We start from the raw sequence: 27,011 nt of genomic DNA, 5'->3' as shown, positions 1-27,011 counted from the left end.
AGGAATTTCCCATTTATTGAAGATTTTGAGAGCATCTTCACGAATGTCTTTAATATAGTATTATGATATCCTGAGAAACTATCCCATCTGTAATAACAACATAAATAGATTTTCCTACAAGGTTCTAAGCAATATCTTATGCCTATGGCCTTCACATTCATAGTCATATAAGCAATCACATGGGATTCTACAGAATACCCTCAACTTCTCACAATAAAATATCTGTACGCAGATGATGTCCAGCTCTGTCACTCCTTCCCACCTGTCACTAAGGAGGCTGTCCAGGTCCTGAACCGGTGTCTGGCCGCTGTGTCGGACTGGATGAGGGTGAACAAATTGAAACTTAATCCAGACAAGACAGAGGTCCTCCTGGTCAGTCGCACGGCTGAACAGGGAATAGGGTTACAGCCTGTGTTGGATGGGGTCGCACTCCCCCTGAAGACACAGGTTCGCAGTCTGGGAGTAATCCTGGACTCATCGCTGAGCCTGGAGCCCCAGGTCTCGGCGGTGGCCAGGGGAGCCTTTGCACAACTCCGCCTTGTGCGCCAGCTGCGCCCGTTCCTTGGGAGGTCTGACTTGGCCACGGTGGTCCACGCTCTGGTTACAGCTCGTTTGGACTACTGCAACGCGCTCTATGTGGGGCTGCCTTTGAAGACGGCTCGGAAGCTCCAACTAGTACAACGGGCGGCAGCCAGACTAATAACAGGAGCGGCTTACAGGGAGCGTACTACTCCCATGCTGAGCCAGCTCCACTGGCTGCCGATATGCTACCGAGCCCAATTCAAAGTGCTGGTTTTGACCTACAAAGCCCTAAATGGTTCTGGCCCATCTTACCTGTCTGAATGTATTTCCCCCTATGAGCCTTCTAGAACTCTTAGATCATCGGGGGAGGCCCTGCTCTCGGTCCCACCAGCCTCGCAGGTAAGGCTGGTGGGAACAAGGGACAGGGCCTTCTCGGTGGTGGCTCCTCGGCTGTGGAACACCCTCCCCAGCAACATACGGCAGATACCAACTCTCCTAGGCTTCAGGAAAGTCTTAAAGACATGGCTGTGCACACAAACTTTTAATGAATAAGAACATGGACTTTACATGACCTGTACGAAGACTTGAGGATTCTGGATGAATGGATTTTAATTTTGGACATTCTTAAAATTTTATATAATGTGATTTTATTTTGTAATGGTACCTGTTTTATATGAACTGTTGTTTTGTAGATTGTTTTATATGAATTGTTGTTTTTACATTGTTTTTAGGCATTGAATTTTTGCCTATTTACTGTAAGCCGCTTTGAGTCTCCTCGGAGAGAAAGGCGGGGTAAAAGTGATGTAAATAAATAAATAAATAAATATAAAACATTTGAACTAGCATACAGGGTTGGCACAACCCACAGTCATTCAGCCATAGCCCAACCTACAGCAATATCACTTAGATAAAGTTGGGTTTTATACCAAAGCTAAGAGTTTATTAATGTAAACATGTTTCCCACAGGGTTTATAATATCACTGTGTTGCTAGGGTGTCCATATCTTATAAATATTTGTAGAATTAGAATCTTTAAGTCAGAATTAGCAGCATCCATTCCATCTGCATGCTGGCCTGAGAAGATTCACTTCCAGAATAGTGCAGGCAGATTTATTTGATAACCGTACTCGATAAGAAAAGCCTATTTCTGACTATCCTTCTGTGTAATTTTTTAAAAAAAAAAAAAAAGTATAGACCTTTAGGAGGAAATATCCCCTGAAGATATCCATGGATGACTCCAGATTCATGACTCCATGTAAAAATAAAAAGGCCAGGCAAAAATAGTCCTTGAAATGACAAATGTTTATAAATGTATTTACTTTAACCAGGTATCTTCCATAAGGAGATGCTAAAATAAGAGAGATACGAAGCCTTAATAAAAGGAAAGCCATTTGATTGTCATGGTTGGCCATTGTCACAATAAATGTTTCTTTCTTTCTGTCCTTGCCACTTTCATCAGGTGGAATCTGTGCTTCGGCAAGGGCTTACAATTCTGACTTGGTCATCGTTGACTTTGCCTAGCTTCTTTCAAGAAGTTGATGAAGTTATGAAAATGTTTAATCAACTGTTGAAAAAGGTAAACACATTCTCTAGTGTATAAATGGGCCGGCAGAATGTTGGATAAGCGAAAATGTTGGATAATAAGGAGGGATTAAGGAAAAGCCTATTGAACATCAAATTACATTATGATTTTACAAATTAAGCACCAAAAACATCATGTTTTACAACAAATCAACAGAAAAAGCCGTTCAATACACGGTAACGTTATGTAGTAATTACTGTATTTACGAATTTAGCACCAAAATATCGCAATGTATTGAAAACATTGACTACAAAAACACTGACTACTAAAAGGCAGACTGTGTTGGATAATCCAGAATGTTAGATAAGCGAAGGTTGGCTAAGCGAGACTCTACTTTAGTTATTTATTACAGTTTACATGGATAACAATAAATAAGGATCTTACATTATCAGACAAGGTGGGCAACTTCAATCATGTTACAAACATACATTTTATAATTTTGCCCATCACTGCCTAGCCTGAAGTGTAGGACCGCGGGTTTAGAAATCTATCTTCCAGTAGATTTATCCAATAGATAGAATTTCCTGAATGACACTGCTTTGTAAATCTGGGACGAACATAGCATGTTATTAATTATAGTTTTATTTTTTATAGATTAATGATTTATGTGAAATGCAGATTGATTTAACAATGAAAGATATTGCAAATACTCTTTTGCTTGTGCTGCCTGATAATCCAATAAAAGTTGAAGATCTGTTGGCACGCAATGAGGTAAATCCAATTTTAAAATATTTTTGAGTGGAAGTATACTATTTTTATGAAGATCTGTGCCCATTTGTCACATTATGAAGAATGTGTCTGCTTATTTATCTTCCTACATCCCAATTAGAATATAATAAATATTTAAAATAAACCATTTGAATTCATTTCCAAGATCAATAATTCTGAATTAATTCACTATTAGATGGTATATGTCTTTTAATGTACAACTATTAGCATTTATTCTTTGTTTCAAAGCTATACAGTTCAACCTAATGCATTTCTGTAAGCCACCTAGATATCTGTAAGCCGCCCTGAGTCCCTCTGGGGAGATGGAGGCGGGGTACAAAAATAAAATTATTATTATTATATTATTTCTTTTAGAAAGTTGGCTGCTGATGTCTCAGTGCAATTAGGAATAAGCCTTATGACAGGGTGATCTGAGAGTTCCTAGATTTATTTAAAATCTCAGTGCTCTGACTTGTAATCCAGAGCCCTTTCACACAGCTGTATAAAATCCCACATTATCTGCTTTGAATTTGGTTATGGTAGTGTGGGCTCGGATAACCCAGTTCAAAGCCGATATTGTGGATTATCTGCCCTGATATTCTGGGTTATATGGCTGTGTGGAAGGGCCTTAGGAATACAAGACTGTCCAACACAGGAAGCATTAGTCTACACTGACCACCTAATGTAGAGCGTGGTTGTGCTGTGCAGATGATAATACTTGGAAATCCTAGAACCAGTTTGAGGCCTAGGTGGTGATGACACAAACCACAAAGCAATGATGCACATTAAGGGCAGATGTTTGTTCAGAGGCCCAAAAACTCACAGAAGTGATTCCAGCCATGAAAACCTTTGACAATACAATTTTGTCAATATTTGTTGTAGCCTGGTCAGATTCTGAGTGCTCGGAAAATGAGGAAGGGGATGTTGGGATAGATACAGAGGTCCCAGAGGAGGATAGAAGTGGTCTGGAGCGAGTTGTTTTGGAATTTCCCATAAGTCTGGAGAAAGCGATATCAGTTCTCATGGGAATCTGCCAGAAGTGCAGGCTGAGAGAAATGTGGGAGATGAATGTTTGTCCAGATCAAGGTGCTTGGAACTTCGGAGCAAACTTGCTTTATGGCTTAGAGATAAGGAGAGGAAAAGCAGGTGTGTGAAGAATGATGTCATGGGAGGGATTGAGGCCTTTTAAGTGGGTTTCTGCTGGTACAATCCTTTGTGAGAGAAACGTATTCAGGTGAACAGCTCTCATTTCCTGGTCCTATGTTTGTGTATTCATATATTCAAGTTTCTAACTTTGTTCCTGGTTCTAGTTTCATGTGTGGCATAAGTTGCCTGTGTTGGATTCATGCTATAATGTTTATGGATATATCTGGAAATTGACTCTTGAGACTATACGTGAAAGGATTTTGGAATCTTGGCTATCTTGGATATAACTGTTTGAACCTAGATTCTCCTTTTTAGATTTGCTTAATTTTTATATACTCTTCTCTTAATAAATGTTTGCTTACTGGATTATCTGGACAGACTGTGGTTTGTGGTGAAAAGATGTTTCAGAGCTATAGTGTAACAATGTTCACCAACAACTAGTTCATTCAAGATGCATTGTAGTCTTGAACTGTTGTTCTGCAGTTCAGGAAATGCAGACGTCAGACATTATGTTCCAGTGGAGGCTGTAGCCTGATTCTTAACTACTGTTGTGCTGTCTCAGAAATCAGTATTTTTCACTTCACCTAGTGAGCCAACAGATCAATCTGGTTCAAGCCTGAGGTCAATATTTAGCTAAGTTTTAACTAAGCTTGCATCTACACTGTAGCATCAGTATAGTCTGCCACTACTTTAACTGTCATGGCTCAGTGCTATGGAATAATGGAAATTGTAATTTCATAAGGTCTTCTCTGCTAAAGAGAACACTCTACTGAGACATGGCAATTAAAATTGTGTCAAACATCATTAATTCCATAGTGTAGATAGAATTGACCTAAAATGTCTTTGTATGTTTCTTAAAGCCAATCCCCCTATAAATATGTTTTTATCCCAATTGAAAGTACTTCCTATTCCAAATAATAAAAAGGAGAATACAAATTATTGCTTTTCCAACCTCAAGTTCATTCAGAATTACAGCACTGTGGTATCTAAAAGTGTTGTTCTCTATATTTATAAACAACAAATACAATTATTCCTATAAAATGCTGCTAGTAAACAAATAAACAATACAGCTTTTCCTCAAACATTTTCATTTACTTTTCATACTTAAATATATTAAACATTCTCATTGAATGCCATGAACAGACCTCCACCAAGGAATGGGCTGAAATATTAAACAACAAAAGCCTACATGTAGAAGATGCTGTGCAGGAACTGATATCTATATTTGAACATATTTATGAAGTTAAGCGCATTAAAAAACCACTTGTAAGAAAAAGTCCAACACAAGGTACTTATTTATTTGTATCTTCATAATGAAAAAAAAGTTTATGAAGTTATCCTGGAAGTAAGTACAATTTCTTATAGTATTTATATTATTCTTCCCCTCTGTTTAATTTCTGTGATGTGTGCATGATTAGTTTGTGCTGTTAGCCTACATAGAAGCTTGTTCACACCCGATTTGGGGACTCAGCAATTTTGCATGACACTTTTCCTATTAGTATGATGCCAGAGTTCTCATCAGTCTGCCACATCCTTGCTGTGCCTCTGAGCATCAGAGATGTTCCTGGTTTTGCTCCACATGATGTTGCCAAGAACCAGAGTTTAGCCAAGACAGCTGGTAAACACATACCCTTGACATCGCATACCCTGCATTTGAACTTTATCTTAGTTTCCAAAAGCAGTTTAGCAATGGCCAAGGGATACTTGTTCTAGAGAAAAGACTCCAGTGCTCACAACATGCCTAGACTCCATGGAGCAGTATTTGCATGTTTTTTTTGGATTCTAGGGTGAATAATGATGTGAAGTGGGAGTTAATTTAGAAATGTTAGATAACTGAAAATTCTTTGTTGTAGCAGTATCAATTATACTAGTAAGATTAGCATCCAACTAAACCCTTATAAACATTATATTTGATATCTGTTCATAATGTTCACCTTCACTAGTGAGCTGGAGCATTAATGAAATTGCATTTCCCTTTTTGTTCAGGTGGGAGATAGTTAATTATTCCTCTTTGTGCAACTTCAGAGTTAAACAAGCCTGTAGAAAAGTGCCTGTTGTACTAGTTGTTGGCTATTAGGTAGTAAAAATTTCAATTTATAGAGGCATGGAAACAGATCATAGTGAACATGTGAATTGTGTGTATTTTATACATAGGCTAACAACATAAGTCTTAATTCTGTTATTGGTCCCAAAAGGAGAAAGTCCACTAATTCATTGGGAACTTTGTAACACTTACATAATTCAATTGATTAAAATGAGTCAACTAATTTTGGAATTAATTTAACTATCATTTGGACTGGATGGCCCATGAGGTCTCTTCCAACTCTACTATTCTATGGTTCTATGATTCTATTATTATTGTGGTCTATATTAGAAAATGGCGTGATACGAATGCAGAACCACTGAAGCATGAACACTCAAATTTCTGCCATTTAATAATATCGGGCATGATAGTCCATGGGGGGGGGGGTGTCTCAAATTCAGACTGTCATAGATAGGGGGGCATTGTATATCTATAAGCCTTGTACAAAAGTTAGGTTATACATGTACTGCAAGACTGGAATGAATATAATCTGTTCCACCTTGTGGGTTGCTTCTGCTTAGATTCTGACTGGCATTTGGGTTAGAGATTATGTGAAAAAGCTCAATCTATATGACCTGTAAATCTCTATTATATGATATGCTGGTTCCATAGACAAAGCTTACTTGCGTTGTGTTACATTGAATGCCTAAATAGCAGGCGAAGACACGGATCAGTACAATTACTATTTCCTGTTCTTCCTCTACCTATGTAAGACATTGCCACAGGCTAATTGTTTAATAAAATGTCTTCTATTTTGTTTCTGGCAGAAGGGAAACATGTTGCATTTGGAGGCTCATCAGAGGCTCAGAGTCCGACTTCTGGGTCTTCTGTAATCCTTAGTGAGGAAACTGAGGACAGTGAGAAGGAGGATGAGTTTAAAAAGGTATTTAATATCAAAGGAATATGAGTATATACATTTCAGCAGTCTAATCATTCAGATCTATAAAAAAAACATTTGAAAATCCTGCACAAATTGTACAGGTAGTTCTCAAAAGCCATTTAGGCTTTCAGTGATATGTTTTATACAATGAAGTTATTTTTATGAAGTAAGTGATTTTAAACTGAATGATGGCAAGTGGGAAATGGCTTTCTTTTCCAGAAGAACTCCTTCTCATTCATTTGTTTTCCTGATAGAGCTTACTTCTAACCTTGGCTATTAGCCAAGGGAAAACCTGGATGGAACGAAAGAACTCAAAACCCCACTCAGCACCTGATCTCATGAAATGACCCTAACTATGTTTTGAATCTATTTCATATATTCTAAAACAGCCATACGATATTGTTACATCCAGTTAGACTAGGCATACAAATCGTGCAGCCCTCGTAATGCTCTTACACTGCAGCTTCTAGGCCTAGCGGGTATATCTCATGGTGAGGAATTCTAGGAATTCTTCTGCACCCACAGGGCTGCATAGTTCCCAGTTTAGCAAAATCTCTTTAGCTCACTTCAATGGATTCATTGTTATACTACTTCCTAGGAGCACATTGACACGGACAGAAAAAAATAGCAAATACAAGTTAGACCTTTTTCTATGATGGTTGTGTGCTGGCAGATACAAATGCTTAAACTGTTGTAGCAGAAATAAATAATGTATTAATAATTATTAATGATAATGTAGCGGAAGCCAGACTTCCCCTTTTCTCGGCTTCTCATGTGTCTGTGCGGACGCAGTGGAAGTAGGAGACAGACAACTGGAGTTTTTCCAAAGAAAGCAGTTTACTAAAGTTCATGCAGCTGCAGAGGTTCATCCCACGCACAACTAGGTGCTGAAAAGAGAGAACCCCGCCGACAGGGTCAAGTGTCTATTTATACAATTCAATGGGTTCGGTTTACGACCGCCCACATATCAAACCATTGGTGCATATTTGTGGTGCAGTATTACATTTCATTACTTTCGTTTCTCTCAAAACACATGATTTCGGGGAAATCATGTGATAACCCATCGGCTGTGTACCTGGCCTGCTCGTACCTCCTTATATGGCCATTTCCTCCTACCCCTTCATTCCTGCCTTAATAATACCCTATATCCGCTTTTAAGTTGTGACTAGAGTAGAGACTGTGGATTTTGCTATGGTTTAATTCACTAGACAACAATTGATTCACTTGGTCTACTTTATTTGAGATGCCTCATAGTAACTATTTTTCTTCTTTTTAAAATTTGGGCATTGGCTGAGAAGATGCATTGCTATTGAGCCTATGATGTTGCTATGATCTATCTCCAGATCCAACCCCCCAAACCACTATAAAATCCAGTTAGTTGCACGGAGGGATTGAATTCTGTGGCTCTGGCAAGAGAATAGTGAGGGATGATGTGTCCAATATCCCTTCTGCCAGTGATCTCCAGCAAATGGAAGAGCTGGGACAGCACCTTGCAGAAGTTGTCTGTTTCAGGTGAAAAAAGATGGTGGCAGAGCCCTTACTGTTACAGTTGTCCAAATAAGCCAAATCAGCCGAACCAGCCACAGATTGTTAAAATGAATCCATGCACAACCCTACTATTTAAGAGTGTAACCTTCACTAGATATTCAAAGGTTCTCAGTACAGTCTCAATTTTGTCTTGCTTGCTATATAATCTTTCTGTGATTCATTCAGTCAAAAACAGGAAATTTTCAATATATATTGGATATGACTAAATAAAGAGAAGGGATCTAGTGTTGACTATTTTCATGTGCAGTATCAGCCATTAAATGACTCTGACAAAGTGTATATTAGGCAGACATCCAAATAATTATTTCTCTTAACTTCAGGAATGCAAGGAGGTGGTTGCATATTTTAGTCACCAGTTGTTGGATAGTTTGCAGAAAGCCACTCGCTTGTCTTTGGATGCGCTTAAGAAAAGAGTATTTGTTTCAAGGTATGTGGAAAAAACGATTCTACACGATGAAGAAAACTCAATACTGATTGATAACTCAAATTCCTAAATCTCAATGAGGTATATTAATCATTGTTTTCCAGTGGTGAAGGAGACAACCAAGAATGGATTAACTCCTTCTGCTGCCCCGGGAAGGCAAGAAATAGCACTATCTTAACTAAAACTTTTGCTAGTTTCTAGCTCCTCCACTTAATTTGTTTCCTTGCCATTGCATCTCCTATGGACACTTCTCTGATAATTCCTTTTTTCTTTCTGTTATGTTATTGGCTAAATATTTTGTCTTCTCTTTCTCTTCAAAAATAAACAAAAACTTTAGGCCCTGCCTCCCTTCCCTTTCTTAAGAAAATTTCTTCTGTAACACAACTTTTATAATTTGATTTGCTTTTTCTCTTCCTGCTTCAATTTTACCTTGCTACTTTAAATAGCTACACTTACTATTTCCATATTCCCTTCTCCTTAAATCAGGGTTTTGAAGGATATCCCATTCATGATGGGAAAATTTTTGGTATCCCTGGGAAAACATGATAGTTCTCATAATACCAAGCTCCTCTCTAAGCCTGATTGTCTCTTGCAGGAGCTATCCTGTGAGAAACAGCTTTCCTCCTCTGTTTGTCCTATTACCATGGCTGCCTCCTCTGGAGTTGGGTGCTGAGGCAGAGGTCATTGATTTGGAAGTGCTCTTCTTGTTCCCTCACCGGCAGGAAGTAGTGAAAGGCACCTGATTCTGCCTTAGATAATATATCAGCTTTGCCTCTAACCTGGATGTGGCTAAGTCCAATAATTGGCATGTCCACTATTTCGTCTGCTTAGAAAGGTGTCTGTGAGGAAGGATATTTTTGGTATCAAAACCAAGGCTGCACATAATTGCTATTAGAAACAGATACATGCATCATGTGATGTAGATTACATTCCATCCCCCCAATGGTTGCCATTTTAATCTCAAAAATCCTGTTTGGGGGCTCTGATTTTACCAATTTGTTTCTTTGGAAGATCAGTTTGATTGGCTCCATCAGGTTTCTTGTATGGAAGTTGGTAATTTGATGGTACCTAACCAGTCACATCATCAAAAGTGCTCCCCAGCATCAATCTTTACATTTGCACTTCCCCCTACCACAGTGCATGGATGTCATTGCTACCTTAGATGCTCTACAGAGGAAAACAATCAAAAACTCGCTGCCCCCAATACATTATTCTAAGGATGACATGATGTGAGAGCCTCATCTGATACCATGGAGTTGTCAGGAGTTATTGATGAGGAGCAAGGGAATTTGTCAGGACTGTAAAGGCAGTTTAATCCCTTCTCATCTAAAATTCTATCTTTGATGGGTTTGCTATCCATCAAAGACTAGGAGGTTCAAACTGCCCCTTCAGAAGAAGATGACTCTTCTTATAGAGCAGGCTTGTCCAAACCATGACCTGTAACTGCTATGAATGTGATCCAACACAAAATCATTAACATATTAAAAACATTATGAGATATATTTGGTGATTTTTTTTGCGCCATTCTTGAGCACAAACTTTGTAAATGGCAATGGAATGGAATTGGATAATCAGAGTATTATCTATTATTTGCATTACACTTGCAAACACTTCAGCCAGAAGAGCTGTTCAATTATTTTAAAGACCCTTTGAATGGAATGGCACATAATTAGGATCATTATGCAAGAATTCCTTTGCTTATCTATGATGGCAGATATCACAAAAGTTATGCATGGGCTTTTCTTTTTGCTCACCACCTATTGTTAGTTTATTTTATGTGCAGGCTGTGACAATTCTTCTTCCTCCAATGTGATCAAGGGAAGCCAAAAGATTGGACCACCCCTCCTCTAGAGGCACTTCCATGTTTCTTCAGACTAAGGGGGATTCCAGTGTGATGTCCTTCCTTCTTGACTGAGAATCAGCTCAGGCTGGAGTACAATTTCCTCTGTGTGCTGTCTACCCAGACCATGGACTGAAAGTTAATACACAGCATTAATAACACACAATGTCTTTTTTCAGCTCCAGTTCATTTGGACGACCATCTTATTTGCCTCAGACAGCTACAAAACCTGAAGAAATTATTTCACTTCTCAAAGCTGAAGTGCATTTAGCTATTCCACATGTGGTAAGCAATTTATACCACCAAGAAGATGTTAGTTGTCATCTCAGAATTTCTTTTGAATATTTTCATTTATGGAGTAGTTCTCAGCATTTACTACATACAGCGTGTGTACTAAATCTGAAGATTATGAGAAAAAAAAACTACAGGAGAGACTGGCTGGATACATTAAATATTGAACAAGAAAGTGTGCTGGAAAGCTGGTCTGATAAAATGAAATAGAGAAAGGATAAGCATTTGAAGAATGGGGTGCTAAATGTGTCAATGCAAAATAGAAATGTCAGTTACATGTATACTGTGACATAAATTCTTCCCTATAAAGGCTCAGCTTGCAAAACTGGGTTGTCTTCATACTGCTTCTGAGCTGTTTAACATCTCTCTCGGCAGCCAGTTCTTTGTATCACAAAGATGGTGAACATTCAAGAAGAACTGGACATTTCAACAGATATAGATGTCATGCCTTGTATTGTCCAGGTATATTGGAAATAAAAAAGAACACATAATGTTTACAGATTTACAACTTCCTTCATACTAGATGCAGCCTGTAAGAATGGGGAAAGTAACAATTACAGCATAATATTAGAGGAAATAAGGGAGAAGAAGAAAAAATTGGGGTATTGAACATCCCTGAATCGGATGCAAAAAAGGTCTGGAAAAGTGTTTAGGTCCACAGCTCTTAAGCTATTAAAGGTAAATGTTTTCCCCTGAAATTAAATCTAGTTGTGTCCAACTCTGGTGGTGGTGCTCATCTCCATTTCTAAGCAGAAAAGCCACTGTTGTCCATAGGCACCTCCAAGGTCATGTGGCCGGCATGACTGCATGGCATATTGTTACCTTCCTGTCAGAGCAATACTTGTTGATCTACTCACATTTGAATTTTTTTAAACTGCTTGGTTGGCAGAAGCTGGGGCTTTCGGTCAGCAAGTTCAGCAGCTCAGCGGTTTAACCTGCTGCCCCACCGGGGTCTCCCTTAAGCTATTAGGTAAAGGTAATATACCTTGCAAAAATCACTAGGGGTGGGTAAGTAATGCGTAACAAAGTTGCCTATCTAAAGCAATGTAATAAGTGAAAATGAAATTTTATTGATGACTAATGTTTCTAACATACCAGTTTTAAAAGTATTTTTAACAGAATGTTAAACATTTTATGGCATTCTCTCTTTATTCTAAAGATGTGTCCAAAGAAAGAAAGAAAGAAAAATGAGTCTTATATTACTTAACTTTTCAAGTGCTGTAACATGTAATGGCAAACATACTGAAACAAGAAACAGAATGGATAACTTTTAAAATGTCACATTCCATGCTCAGTCAGCATGCAAGGTTTCTTTTCACCCTTTTTGCATGCAATGCTTATTTGTTTGGTCCCCAGTATAGAAATTGTTCAAAAGAGTGTAGAGATTCATGGAAAGCTTGTATACTTCTTACAGCCCTGATCCAGGAGGTTCCTTTTGCTGTGTCAAACAGATTTTATTGTCTACTTCACGAAGAGCTAAAATCTCACCTGAATGTTTGAAAGTTCACATGAGTACACCACTTGTGTGAGCTTGTTTTTATATTTTATTTTTCGCCCCACTTTTCTTCCATATGATGCTCAGATGGCTTATGCTGCATGTTAAAATAACTAAAACAATGTGTAAGCAAAAGTTTAAAAAGCATGATCAATTATCTTCTTAAAACCTTAATTTGTAACATTTAAAATGTATCACATATTACATATTTAAAAATACTAAGATGCATTGCACTATTCTGACAGGTTAAAAGCCAAATAAGGAAGTTTTGCCTGGCAGCCAAAAGAGAGCAGAGGGAGACATATATTTGCAGAAGTGAGCTAAAGCTTGCCCAGTGAAACTAACTCTTCGTATCAGAGAGTTGCAATGTGACAATAGCAATAATACTTTGAATATGTTTTTAATACATTTTAATTAGTTTTAAGAATTTTTAACCATTTTAATTTTTAATTAATACCATTGATATTTAAATCTGTTTTAATGGTTGTATATTTTTGGATTTTAATTGTATTGAAATGCTTTTAATATAAGCCACTTTGAGTCTTGTCAAAGGCTTTCATGGCCAGGGTCACAGGGTTGTTGTGTGTTTTCCAGGCTGTATGGCCATGTTCCAAAAGTATTTGCCCACATCTATGGCAGGCATCCTCGGAGGTTGTGAGGTTTATACCGCAAATAACAACACTTTGAGTCTCCTTTGCAGAGAGAAAAAGGAGGGCAAAAATAAACATAATGAACATAATAATAATTTAATAAAATTGTATTTTACATAGGTGATGGTTCCCAGCTTGGATGATATCCAGCAAGCTATCAATCGGATGATTCAGTTGACGCTGGATGTGAGCCGTGGAGTGGCCCACTGGGGACAGCAGCACTTGATGAAATCCTCTACCCAATTGGAGGGGACCCTTGGTCCAGCACCGAGCACATTAGCAAAAGCAGGCAAAAAAGAAGAAAGTGAGACTATTACTTGATCTATTTCTCTTTATAAAACATCTATTGCATCTAAAATTTCAGAGCTGTTCATTGAAACTACAGTTCATGCAGTTGAATGTTTACTAAGAATCATATATCAGTGTTCAGTAGAGCTTGATCTTAGAAAAGTTATTGCAGAAATTTAGCCCAATTCTATATTTATCAAAATATTCACGGGGTTTTAGTATCTTTAGTATGCAAACAAAGATGACTATAGCCAAATAGTCATGAAGCAAGAATAGCTTTTAGCATCATTCAGTTGCTGCTCTTCAGCTATAAACTACAAGCAGATTTGATTTCAGATACTCGAGAGTTTAGTTCAGTTTGTCTATGTTTACATTTCTGTGTGTTTTATCCATACAGTTGCCATGGGTAGCATCACTGGAATAGTAACACTATTGTGAATGGCTTCTTAAGAGCAAAAATGCTTATTCTAACTCACTGCAAATGAGCACAATAATACTTAATGTTACAATATTAGGTTTTGCACTATACTCTTATAGAACAGGATCTTCCATAATACTGTCAAAGATCAAGGACTGAGTGTACAGTATCAGAAGGATTCTCTTCACTCAATTATTTTCACAAGTTGCTTAATGACAATGACTAGAGTCATGTTTTAAAAATCGTTTAGTGCTGTTATAATGCTTATACCAGCCATGTTAGAAAATATAGATGGAAGTTTATTTTAAACTTAAATAAATAGGTGGGGATCATAAAATAGTGGACACCAAAGGATTGCAAGGAATGTATCTGTAATAAGTCTATATACTTGATTATTGATATACTCAATAATTACTGCACATGTTAAAACCTATAAAAGAGTAGCACTAAAAGTATCTATACATGTTTGGGCTGCACTATTTAATCTCTCTGGGGGAAAATGTTTTCCCATTAAGAATTTTGGTTGGTAGGCAGGAGATAAATATTCCAAATAAATACATGAATCCTGACCAATGCTAATAAGATATCTAGGGTTGCAGTTTTTGTTTCTGGAAAATATATAATATGACATAATATGACATAAAGGGAATTAGACAGTACAGAGCCCCCAAAAAGGGTTAGCAATAAAATTAGTTCAATCCCATTGAAATGTCCTTCTGTGTTTTGATCTCTGAAAGACATAACAAATTTTAACAGTATAGTTTTTTATTATGTTTTTGTTTTCTCTTGATATATTGACTGGGAATGTAAAAAGAAAGCATAGAATCTATGTTGAGAACTACATTTGTTTTGCAGAACCACCTGAGGAGATATATCCCATAAGAAAGTTAAGAAACTTTTATCCAGGTGTTGCAGAACACAAGGATATTTCCAAATTAGTTGTGGTTCTGTCCTCATGTGTAAACTCAGTACGGAAAGCTGCTGGTGAAGCATTGCAAGACTTTCAAAAATATAAAGCTCTGTGGATCGAAGATAGGGATGCCAAAGTTCAGGTAAATTAAATTCTGGGCATTGCATTAATTTGAGTAATATATCTGTTTGCCCAGCTTGAGCTGTGGTACCTTTTGGTTCATGATATCTTTCAGTATTATTTCTGTGCACTGAAGGAAAACCAAACCTTTTAGTTTTTAGTAGCAAAGTTCTATGAAATGTAGCTTTCTAGAATATGATTGTTGGCTCAGTTTAAATGAGAAAATGCATCAGAATCATCTATGTGATCCATAACTGTCCTGAGCAAATGCAGGCCCGTCATTATATTATTTGAGGTCTGTGCAACTAAATTGATTCTCCACTAGTTGTTTTTCTGAGGGTTTTTTTTTCCTGTTTTGGGAAATGGACAGTAATAATTCTCAAATTTATTAGTGGGTGTACGAACAAAGTTTCTGCTACACCATCGTATTTTAGTACAGTATTGTCTTGTCATAAGGACTTGGGTTGCAGTTTCCCACCTTAAAGGTTGTTCCATCACCATCTTCACCAGTGTAGACTAACAAAGGAAGCACTGTGGATGCAATTGATGGGAGTTGTTCATAAAGCAGTCAATAATGATGCTTTCCTTTTTAACCCCATCTTCATTTTGATAGTGTTGAGTCTTCCCTTTAAATTGCCCCACATTTCTTGGCCTCCTCCCAATTCGATAATAGTGCACAATATTATTTCTGTGCACTGAAGGAAAACCAAACCTTTTAATTTTTAGTAGCAACATTCTATGAAATGTAGCTTCAAGACAGATGCTTTATCCCACCTAATTCCCCTAAATATGACAAGATGGGACCCCTCTTATATCTATGTCTAACTCACACTGGCAGTGTGCATACTCCCTCCTACCAATGCTTAGTTGTGAACAGCAGGCAAAGTATTGCATCCTTTTTGCACTTGAAAAGGATTTGTGTTGCAAGCTATGGTGTTATGAGCTGAGTTGACCTCAGTGTTGGTCTGGTAGTGAATAAATGGGAGAAACTAAAGAGGAAGAACAATACAAGTGACCAAAACACAGCACAAGCAAGTCTTTTTGAAATTGTTTGCATCTGATTCATTTTATCATTTATAACTATTGAAATATTGATGATGATTTTTAAAAACATAAAATAATACATCTTCAAATCTACTTTTAATCATTCTTAGCAATTTTTAGCTAGCAATCCCTCTTTGACTGAGATCAGGGGAGAAATTCTTCATTATGCTACCTTTGAACAAGAGATAGAAGATTTAAAGCCTACAATTTCGGTAGGCCCAATTGAATTAAATACAGGTATGGAATTTGTTTTCTATAGGGTAATAAAATTTATATTGACCTAAAAATGCCCTTTTAGTGGTCAAGATTAGTACATGTTGTGTGCTCCTTATTTAGAATGCATGGGACAATATGTAATTCAGATTCTGGGGTTTTATCTGATTTTGGACTGCATGTATTTTGCATGTTTGTAATGGGTAATCTTATGGATGACACCCAAGTCTAAATATGAAACTCATTTATAGCTCACAATTTTCCTGATTCTACTTTAGTTATTTGTGCACTTCCTTTGAATATGTGATTTACAAAAGCAATTGCTTTTCACATGTATTACAACTTAAATGCCATAATGTGTTAACAGGGCCAATGAAATTGGCACTCTCTATTGAAGCCAAAGCCTGGAAAATGTTACTTTGTCGCTACTTAAATGAAGAATATAAGAAGAAAATGCAAGACATTATAACATTTATAACAGAATATTTGAAAAAATTATCTCGACCAATTCGAGATTTAGATGATGTCAGATTTGCTATGGAAGCTTTGTCTCATATACGTGACAAGGAAATAGAAATGGATATGACTATGGGACCGATTGAAGTAAGTTGTTTTGGAAATAGGATTCCAGTAGTATCTACTGTGTTTTGACAATATCAGTTATGTGATACTCTCCTCTTATTTAGGAAGCCTATACAATTTTGAACAGATTTGAAATTGAGGTGACAAAGGAGGAATCAGAAGGTGTTGATACATTACGATACTCTTTTAACAAATTGCAGAGTAAAGCAGTAAGTATATAAATGTATGCTCTTAATATTTAGTTAGGATTATTCATTATTACATGCTTAAGAGTGTATAAAATAAAATTTTTAGATTCCAAGAGTATTGCTACGTTGGATATGGGTCTTCAAAGCTAAAATGTATACTTTTGTGGATTATTTTCTATGACTGTAGATCCAATAGCCCTGGATGGCTATCATGTCTCCTCTCAGCCTTCTCTTCTGCAGGCTAAACATGCCAAAAGAAGAAAGAAAAAGGAAGACCTAAGCTAGATCTATCCTGGCCTATATCCCAGGATCTGATCCTAGATCTGTTTATCCCAGATTACCTGGCAGTGTAGACTCATATAATCCAGCCCTAGGGGAGTGGCGGCATATAAATGTAAATAATAAATAAATAAATAAATAAATAAAAGAGTTAATTTGGGATCAGCTCATGGGATATAGGCCAGAGTAAATAATCATCATCATCATCATCATCATCTTTTATTTATACCCTAACCTCCATCTCTCATAGGAACTTGGGGCAGCTTAGAAGATAACACACAATGTTGCCATGACATATAAAATACGATACAACAATGTATAAAATTAATAACACAATAGATAAAACCAACATATAAAAGTAATAAAAGCAACCTCTATTAAATAGAGAGAGTAAAATATGGTTGTAGCCATGATTAAAAGATTCATACAAAAAATTCAGCATTTCAACTATATTCCCTTAAATGATGTAAGGTGCTAACATAAGTGGCAATTAGGTTGGCAATTATCTTAAACAGTGTGGAAAGCCTTCTGAAACAACCATGTTTTTAACTCTTTCATAAAGTGCTGTAGTGTGGGGCTTGCCTAAGTTCCCTGGGGCCACCACCGAGAAGGCCCTCTCCCTCATCTCCACCAGCCACACTTGAGATGGAGGCAGGATTGAGAGGAGAACCTCCCTAGCAGATCTAAGAGTCCGTGCCGGTTCATAGGGGATGATGCGAACACGAAGATAGATTGGACCCAAATCCAGCTACTACAAAATGCCACTACAAAAATATATTTGGTTAGCAGAGGAAGGTTGATTCTTTGCAGTTTAAGTTTTCCAAAAGATATACACTCCCTTGAAACCTCTTGGTTTAAAATATGCACTCAGAGATTTTAAAAAGTCTTTTTTTTTTAAAACGTATTTACTCATAAACATTTTGTATTAATTCACCATACAGGCACATTTCTTATTGAAATTCAGTTATAGATAGGATATGGCTTCTCTGTGTGTTGAGTGCACAGGGTATCATTCTTAATCAATAGTTCATTGATTATATAGTCTATATTAATGTAGTTGTACTCACTGAAGTCCATAATCATACTTCTATATTGAAGTCCAAACAGCAACATGCATCCACCTCCACTGAGGTCTAATGCAAAACATACATCTGCTTTCATTGAAAACCAAACTCATACACAATGAAGACAAAATGGAGCCTTGAGTCTGAACATGCTCAGTATAATCATATGTCTATAACTCCTCCCACACCAAAGAGGTAAGTCAATCTGGCAAATCAACATACACCTAGAATACAGGTTAGCAAATATATACATTAACAAATATTTCCTTTCTTTTTTATAACAAGTTCCAGTAAAGAATTTCTCTTCTAGGGTTTCACTATTTTCATATCATTGATCACTTTTTGTGAATTGGTGAAAACTAGATCCAAAATAGTTTATCCCCTTGTCACTTTCCCCCCCTGTTTTCTTTGTTTGTTAGGGTTGGGCGAATTTTTCGTATGCCCATTAAATTCATATCAAATTCGGATCTAAAGCACTTTTGAAGCGGGTTTTGACACATCTGCTCACTACCTTCCTAATATTAAGAATTTGAATCAAAAGGCACCTTTTTTTCATCTGTCTCATATGTCTTCGGATGTAGCTGTAGCCCCACTAGAGGTGAAGCCATGCTGGCATGCCTCTCAGCCAATCAGGGCGGAAGGAAGAGGGAGGGTGAGGCGGGGCCATCGTTCTTGTAGCCTTTAAAAAAAAATGTTGTTTGAAAATTCCCCAAAAAATTAGTGGATGGATCAAACATTATGAAACTTGATAAGCAAAGCGTGGTGAATATTTGCTTCGATTGTGGCAAATTTCATCCCAATAGCTTTAAAAATGGAGGAGAACAGAGCCTCTGAATTTTCCCCATTTATCTAAGAGGAAGCAAAGCGAGAAGCCATTGCCTGGACGAAACTCCATATCCCAGAAGCCTTGGGCTAAGCCAATCAGGGTGGAAGAAAGAGGGAGGAAGAGGTGGGACCATCGTTCTTGTAGCCTTTTAAAAAAATATTGTTTGAAAATTCCCAAAAATATTAGTGGATAGATCAAACATTATGAAACTTGATAGGCAAAGCGTGGTGAATATTTCCTTCAATTGTGGCAAATTTCATCCCAATAGCTTTAAAAATGGAGGAGAACAGAGCCTCTGAATTTTCCCCATTTACCTAAGAGGAAGCAAAGCGAGAAGCCATTGCCTGGACGAAACTCCATATCCCAGAAGCCTTGGGCTAAGCCAATCAGGGTGGAAGAAAGAGGGAGGAAGAGGCGGGACCATCGTTCTTGTAGCCTTTTAAAAAAATGTTTGAAAATTCCCCCCAAAAAATGGATGGATCAAACATTATGAAACTTGATAGGCAAAGTGTGGTGAATATTTACTTCAATTGTGTCAAATTTCATCCCAATAGCTTTAAAAATGGAGGAGCATTGGGCTGAAGCAGACGTTTCTCCAATAGTACTATTCCCGCTTTAAAACTACAATTCCCAGATGTCCCAGGCCCTCTCTCCTCTTAACATTTCTCAACCCCTTTTGTCCTCACTTGACCATCTTGACCAAACTTTCATATGGTATGTGAATTCTTGGAAGGTATGAGAAGTTTAGAGAGAGAGAGGGGGGGAGGGAGGGAGGGAGGGAGAGGTTTGAGTGTTAGACTCCGATTGTGGCTTGATTCCCCACTCAGCCACCCACTTGGGCAAGTCACACACTCTCAGCCCCAGAAAAGCCAATGAAATGAGAAATAGCATTTTCAAACCATGAACTGATTTCCTTATTCAGAGGCTGATGGCCGTCTGTCAGGAATGATTTGATGGTGTTCTATGATTTCTGTTCCTGGGTGATAAATGTCATTTCCTAATTGGTTCTGCCATAGAAACATGGCAAAATTTATGACACTGCCTGAACTTTGTCTTTGCGCAAGGGACATGGAGCACATTATGGTTTCCTGGGACACTGTCCACCAATTTAACAAAGTTTCAGCCACAAAAACAAAGTTTCTGAAGTAGAACAATGACTTTCAAAGTAAAGACAAACCAATGAAACAGGAAATAAGACTTTCAAACCAGGAACAGATTTCTGCAATTATTAAAAAATAGTTTATTTTAAAAGCTACGAAAATTCACCAAATATCAGAGGATAAGGGAAACATTCTGAATTTTGGTGAACTAGCAGTGTTAAATGTGTTCTACCACTGTACCAAGTTTGAAGAAGACAGCTCAAAAAATGAGGCCAGGATAGTCCTGTAATTTTCCCCCCAGTGCTGTTTTTGGCCACTGCGCATGCATGTCCGCCATTAATGAATTAATTTAGAATATTCTGAATATTCGTAAGTTGCAAAACTTTTTGGGGCCAAATTTCGGAAGTAGTTTCAGAAACGAAGCGCCAGGGCGCCCTACTTTAGAAGCAAGTTTAGAACCATTTTTTTTCATGGATCACACATGCCTGTTTTTTCTGAATCCTTCTGAAAAGTAGCTTTTAAAAGAAAAGAATGACAATAGCTGTATGTAGAACCTTTGGGTTGTCTAGGGAGATGTTCATCAACATTTGAATAGATAAAATGGTTTTTGTACAATAATCATTGTCCTTTATTTTTACTACTGTTGAATATATATATTTCCATTTCAGTCCAGTGTTCAAGATGAACTCATTCAAGTTCAGCCCAAGTTTAAGTGTCAACTGCTGGAGGCTGTTGAGGTTTTCCGTGAAGATGTGTCAAGCTTTGAAACAGCATATGAAATGGTAATTTATTTGAACAGTTTCCAAAGAACACTATGTATTATGAACTATTTCATTTCATCGTGTCTTGCATTGAAGAAAAGAACAAAGATAAGGAAAAACAAGTGGGTTTGAAATGTTAAATTGCAATAATTTATGAGTTTAAGAGCAAACAACTCTGTCTAAAGTCATTGTACTGCTTTCCCATAAAGATAGAGGAAACAACATAAAGGAAAATTAGAACCAAACTCACATAGGGCTATGATATCACATTTCTCTTTCATAGCAGTTGTGCAGTCTGTGCATTAAAATGTGGTATCATTAGAAGGAAGTTGGAACTACAAACTATACTGGATGATACCATCAGAGAGTACGATACCAAAATGTTTTGTAATGTTTCAACAGATACTAGTTTTATTTTATTTTTTTAGAAAAACCCTTGTCATATAACAAGAAAAACATTTTTGTTAGTCCAGTTTACATTACTATATAAGGTTAAAATTCTATTCTCTTTTCGTTCTTGAACCTTCTAATGGTCCTAGCTGCTTTTTAAAAATAGTTGCTGGTTTTGGAAAATTTTCTGGCATTTCAGCTACAATATTGTGATATAGTAGAGGAGTTGATCCGTGGGGGTGACAATATGAATTACTGCGCTAGGTGATACCAACTCTAATAACACCACTGGATTAAAGGAATGTAAGAAAGGAGCATAACCTTGAAGAACTGCTATTTATTTATTTATTAGCCATACTTTGCCTATTTCAGGAAGGACCTATGGTTCCAAATACACCACCACAGGAAGCCAGCAATAGGTTGCAAATTTTTCAGGTAAGAATTTTTGACCATGAATGACATGACACCTGGCTAAGTCTTAATGAAAGATTCAGAATTTCACTTTTTAACTCTTCAGAATATGACTTCTGACATAACAGTTAGTTGGTTGTTTAATACAGAACACCACACTAGAATATTTTGCACTCATGTGGGTACGATACTGTAATTTGAAAGTGTCATTTTTTTTGCTTGTTGTTTATGACACTCCAATTGTCATTACACTCAGTGATATACAGGAAATACAATTTATGTCACATTAATCCAAATCATTACTACGAAATGGGTATGGTCTGGTATGAGGGGAGATCCATGCGGGTGACATTATGAGTTACTGCACTGGTTGACTCCATCCTTAGTGATGCCACTGAAATACCCTATCATCTTTCTTCCAAACTCTCTTCAAAAGGGCAAGAGAGTTTGCCTCTCTCCATATACAGAAGTGTCAACAAGGATAGCTTCCTAGAACCTGGTAGTTTAGTCTTAAGAAAAGCATAAGAAGGGAAGGTTGGGATAGAATATTCTGTGCATTTGAATAAATTGGTATGTTGGTTGAATGACTGTGAGAATATATGTATAACTTTAGATGAATTGATACAATGTATATAGGTATGAAGTGTGAATGGTGACTCTGCTCTCATTCACTTTACCATTCCTCTTGATTGGAATTGGACAGTGGTGGCTCTTATGTTTTAAATGTTCCCTATCTGTGATCTAAACTCTTTGTTAATTTCTGCACTTCTTTTTATTAGACCAATTTTGATGAGCTCTGGAGGAAATTTGTTACTTATTCATCCGGTGAGCAGCTGTTTGGATTACCTGTCACAGACTATGAAGTTTTGCATAAAATCAGGTAACAGTATAACATTGTTATACCTGCCAGAATATGCTAATCATTGTAGACATGTCTGTAATGATTGAGAAAACTAGGAAGGAGAAGACATTTATGCAAAACTGTACACTGGGGATATTATATACTTTTCAGAACTAAGTTCCTTAAAAAACCTGATAAAATGAGAATCACACAGGAGATTAAAAAGTCTGTGGTGAGTGACGTGTGATATGTGAAATTATGTAGAGTCTGAAGGACATGGTTTTAGACATTTGTGATGAGAAAGAAGAGATGTAAAGTTAAAAATTATATGAGCTAGTCATTGGCCGTAATAAAAGTTTACAAAGTTGCAAAGTTAAAAATTACTTTGCTCTACTGGCATTTCAGTGACATACCATGGCCTGCATTCTGGTTTTGGTCCCAGCTAGAGCCAATTGAATGTTTCGTATGCATTGATCATTCAACAGGGTTCAGTTCCTCACTTGGCCATGAAAACCCACTGTCTAACCGTGTGCAAGTCACATACTTTCAGCTGCAGACAAACTTGTGATATGTTTACCTTAAAGTCACCATAGATCACAAATGAGTTGCAGGCATACAACAACAAACAAACCCAGAAGTAAAGCCAATAATTTAAAAATTCCACATTTTCTTACAGGAAGGAGCTAAGTTTGCTTCAAAAACTATATGGATTGTATGACACTGTGATGAACAACATCAGTGGGTATTATGAAATTCTCTGGGGAGATGTAGATATTGAAAAAATAAACGCTGAACTTTTGGAATTTCAAAACAGGTGAGCTGGCTTTCTTTTTGAATAGTAACTTATAATCTATATCTTTAGCCCATGAGCACCTAGCATTACACATCACTCATGCTCAACAGTCTGGCCTCCATGTCCAAAGGACAGTACCTGTGTTTTCGCCAACCCACACTTGACAAAATATGTTCTCTCTAGAAATTTCTTAGATCCTCCAGGTAATTATATCATTTCCTATCACTGGAAATTACCATATTGTTGCACTGAAGGACCTAGCAAATTTCTAGAGAGAATCCCTTTCTAGGAAATTTTGTAGGACCTCCAATGCAATGCTATCCTGTGGAAGTCATTCATTTCAATAGTTTCATTTCATCCACTTTTTTCTGTTTCCACAGAAGGTTCAGATATATGGTCATACTACCATGTTTCCCCAAAAATAAGACACTATCTTATATTTATTTTTCCTCAAGAAGACACACTATGGCTTACTTTTAGGGGATGTCTTATATTTATTAAGTATGGTACAACAATATGTATTTATTCAAATATAGTGCTGCGTAAAATGGCAGCCACAACTTTACTTCTTCCCCCTCAGGACACACAATACTTGCCAGTGACTCACTCCCTATTTCTTTCTCACTGACTTGGGGAGGAAGCCTTTCCTTTCCTGACCTGTCCCGAAGTGAAGAAAGAACAGAAGGAGAAGGAGAAAAAGTAGGAGGAAAAGGAGAAGGAGAAGGAGGATGAGACAGGAAATGAGAGGGAGAGAGGCCTGGATTCACCTCTGCCACTGCAGAAAGTCTTTGCATTTCACTTTCCATGTTTCCCTCTAGCAGCGGAACACTGCATAGCCACGCCTATCACTATGTCTTATTTTCAGGGTATGGCTTATATTGCGCAAATGCTTAGAAATCCTGCTGCAGCTTATTTTATGGGTATGTCTTATTTTTGGGGAAATACAGTGTATGCTTTTTATCACAGTATATTACAGATGCACTGCAAGGATACTTTGGAAAGAATTGCATAAGATCAACAGAAGAGAATATTTGAGAGGCAACTTCAGGAGGCAGACTTAGCAGAATCTTCTACATTTGCTGTTTAAATCTGTCTGATACCAAATTTGCAATACTTTAGGCTGCAATAAGTGGAGCTTTTGTTTTTAAGAAGATTTTAGGGAACTTTTCATAGAGATTATATTTTTCTCTTTGTGGAGTCCTTTGTATTATATTTGGCAGTAGGGAGAGTTGAAATAGTAACCATCTTTCTTTCTTTCTTCCTTTCTTTTTTCACAATGAAAGGTGCCGCAAACTACCTAAAGGTCTTAAAGACTGGCAAGCATATCTAGATCTTAAAAAAAGAATAGATGATTTCAGTGAGTCTTGTCCGTTATTAGAAATGATGACCAATAAAGCAATGAAACTAAGACACTGGAATCGCATTTCTGAAACTACTTCACATCCTTTTGATGTGGAATCTGATTCCTTTTGCCTTCGAAACATCATGGAAGCACCACTTCTCAAACACAAGGATGATATTGAGGTAGCATTTGTTGTATTTCATATGTAAAAAGAATTTCAGGATATGTTGCATTTGATTTGCTCAGCAATATCAACAGTTGAAAGAAACATACCTAAAAACACTTGCAAGTAAGATATCTTTGATTGCGTTCATACATTTTGGACATTCTGGGACAAATCCATTAAGTATTATTGGGTAATTTGCAAAACAGTTCTTTGCATTTTTGCTCCAAAAAAAAAATCCTGTTTCCTATGTCAAAAACTGTATAATATCCAGTACAGTTGCTCTTCTTTGTTGTTATATATCTTTTCTTTGACTAATTTCAAATAAATTAATTAACTTATATGTACCGGTATATTATTTAGCACTAGGTTATTTGAAATACCACCTTCCTCCCTATAAATCTTATTAGGTACTGAAATCTTCTGGAGAGATCTTAATGTCCTGCCAACAGTTGTTGTTTATTTGGTACAGATTGTAGATACAGTAGAGTCTCACTTATCCAACATTCGCTTATCCAACATTCTGGATTATCCAACGCATTTCTGTAGTCAATATTTTCAATACATCATGATATTTTGGTGCTAAATTTGTAAATACAGTAATTACTACGTAGCATTACAGCATATTGAACTACTTTTGCTGTCAAATTTGTTGTATAACATGATGTTTTGGTGCTTAATTTGTAAAATCATAACCTAATTTGATGTTTAATAGTTTTCTCCTTAATCTCTCCTTATTATCCAACATATTCGCTTATCCAACGTTCTGCCGGCCCGTTTATGTTGGATAAGTGAGACTCTACTGTATTACTTTCTTGTCCAGATCCCAGCATCTATAGAGGGAGACTTCTCTTGCCTTGATTGACTTCTACAGGCATGCAAGTCATATTTTATTTAAGCAAAACTTTTACCTATAGAGCTGATTTGAGTTCTCTTTTTCTCAGAGCTTCAGCCTGTGTTTAATGTTCATGGTGGTTTCACTGGTGATTTTAAAAATATGTTTTATAGTATTTCCTGATTTTTATCTAGTTCTGTGTTATTAGTTTTTCTGTCTTAATTGTGGATTGTACTATTATTAGCTGTCTCTGATGGGAGAGAATATAAATGGTGTTAAATGAATGCCAGTTGTTTTAGAGGGATATTGAAAGAAAAAAATTCTACAGGTGTTTACACATACAAGCTATTGCGAAAAATATTCTTCTAGCTCTCATATTGAGTAAGAAAGAGAAATACATGGAAGACATGACTTTAAAACCTGGAATGTCTGCCTTCATCGCCTGGCCTGAGAGAATGACCTACTAGTTGCAGATTGCTCCATCAGCCATTCTAGAATTTATAATAGAGATCAATATCTCATTCACTTCCCTCTACTTTAATGTGCATCTGTATAAGACAGTGTTTCTCAACCTGTGGGTCCCCAGGTGTTTTGGCCTACAACTCCCAGAAATCCCAGCCACTTACCAGCTGTTAGGACTTCTGAGAGTTGAAGGCCAAAACATTTGGGAACCCACAGGTTGAGAACCACTGGTGTAGGATATGGGAATACATCCTCATCAAAGAAGCAAATTTTAAAACAATCAGTTTAATGTTTTTAACATTTTAAGGCTATGTTTTTCTTTGTAGGATATCTGTATTTCTGCTATTAAAGAGAAGGACATTGAAGCTAAACTGGCTCAAGTAGTTGAGAGCTGGGCAAATCAGGTCTTGAGTTTTTCAGCATTCAAGGGAAGAGGAGAGCTACTCCTCAAGGGGACTGAATCTGCTGAAATTATAACACTGATGGAGGACAGCTTAATGGTCCTGGGTTCTTTACTAAGCAACAGGTAAACCTTTTAACATAGTTTAATGACTTTATTAATAATTTTTTATTGAGAATCATACTTTCATATTGCCCATATCACTATTCTCACAAGAACATATTGCCCATATCATTCACTCATAAAAGCAACAAGGAGAACAGATATTGTGAATACAAGAAACTTGGAAGAAGTATTTTTAAGGTTTTTCAACCCTAATTAAGCTATTACAAAGAACACACAAGAGTCACAGTAACCAGTTACGATAAGCTTCAACTCCAGACCATAACATCTGCAGGACATGGGAAGTTATT

At 37.0% G+C, this 27,011-nt stretch overlaps 2 protein-coding genes across 2 annotated transcripts in view; one reads left to right on the top strand and one right to left on the bottom strand.

The window, feature by feature from the left end:
- The window catches only part of dnah8 (dynein axonemal heavy chain 8), a 171,759-nt gene that overhangs the window by 32,159 nt on the left and 112,589 nt on the right, over positions 1–27,011 (top strand). The window contains exons 17-33 of the mRNA XM_062973653.1: positions 1,981–2,097; positions 2,698–2,814; positions 5,101–5,245; positions 6,811–6,923; positions 8,789–8,895; positions 10,912–11,017; positions 13,289–13,472; positions 14,730–14,926; positions 16,059–16,185; positions 16,529–16,764; positions 16,848–16,952; positions 20,869–20,982; positions 21,724–21,786; positions 22,542–22,642; positions 23,280–23,417; positions 24,680–24,920; positions 26,525–26,724. Of these exons, the coding sequence (XP_062829723.1) occupies positions 1,981–2,097; positions 2,698–2,814; positions 5,101–5,245; positions 6,811–6,923; positions 8,789–8,895; positions 10,912–11,017; positions 13,289–13,472; positions 14,730–14,926; positions 16,059–16,185; positions 16,529–16,764; positions 16,848–16,952; positions 20,869–20,982; positions 21,724–21,786; positions 22,542–22,642; positions 23,280–23,417; positions 24,680–24,920; positions 26,525–26,724 (2,411 nt within the window). The remainder of the gene's footprint in view (positions 1–1,980; positions 2,098–2,697; positions 2,815–5,100; positions 5,246–6,810; positions 6,924–8,788; positions 8,896–10,911; positions 11,018–13,288; positions 13,473–14,729; positions 14,927–16,058; positions 16,186–16,528; positions 16,765–16,847; positions 16,953–20,868; positions 20,983–21,723; positions 21,787–22,541; positions 22,643–23,279; positions 23,418–24,679; positions 24,921–26,524; positions 26,725–27,011) is intronic.
- The window catches only part of btbd9 (BTB domain containing 9), a 376,867-nt gene that overhangs the window by 277,115 nt on the left and 72,741 nt on the right, over positions 1–27,011 (bottom strand). The gene's annotated exons all lie outside the window — the stretch shown is intronic.

Source organism: Anolis carolinensis, chromosome 1 (genome assembly GCF_035594765.1).
Source record: "Anolis carolinensis isolate JA03-04 chromosome 1, rAnoCar3.1.pri, whole genome shotgun sequence".
NCBI lineage: Eukaryota > Metazoa > Chordata > Lepidosauria > Squamata > Dactyloidae > Anolis > Anolis carolinensis.
The sequence above is the reverse complement of the archived record's forward strand: the minus strand, read 5'-3'. Positions and strand labels throughout refer to the sequence as shown.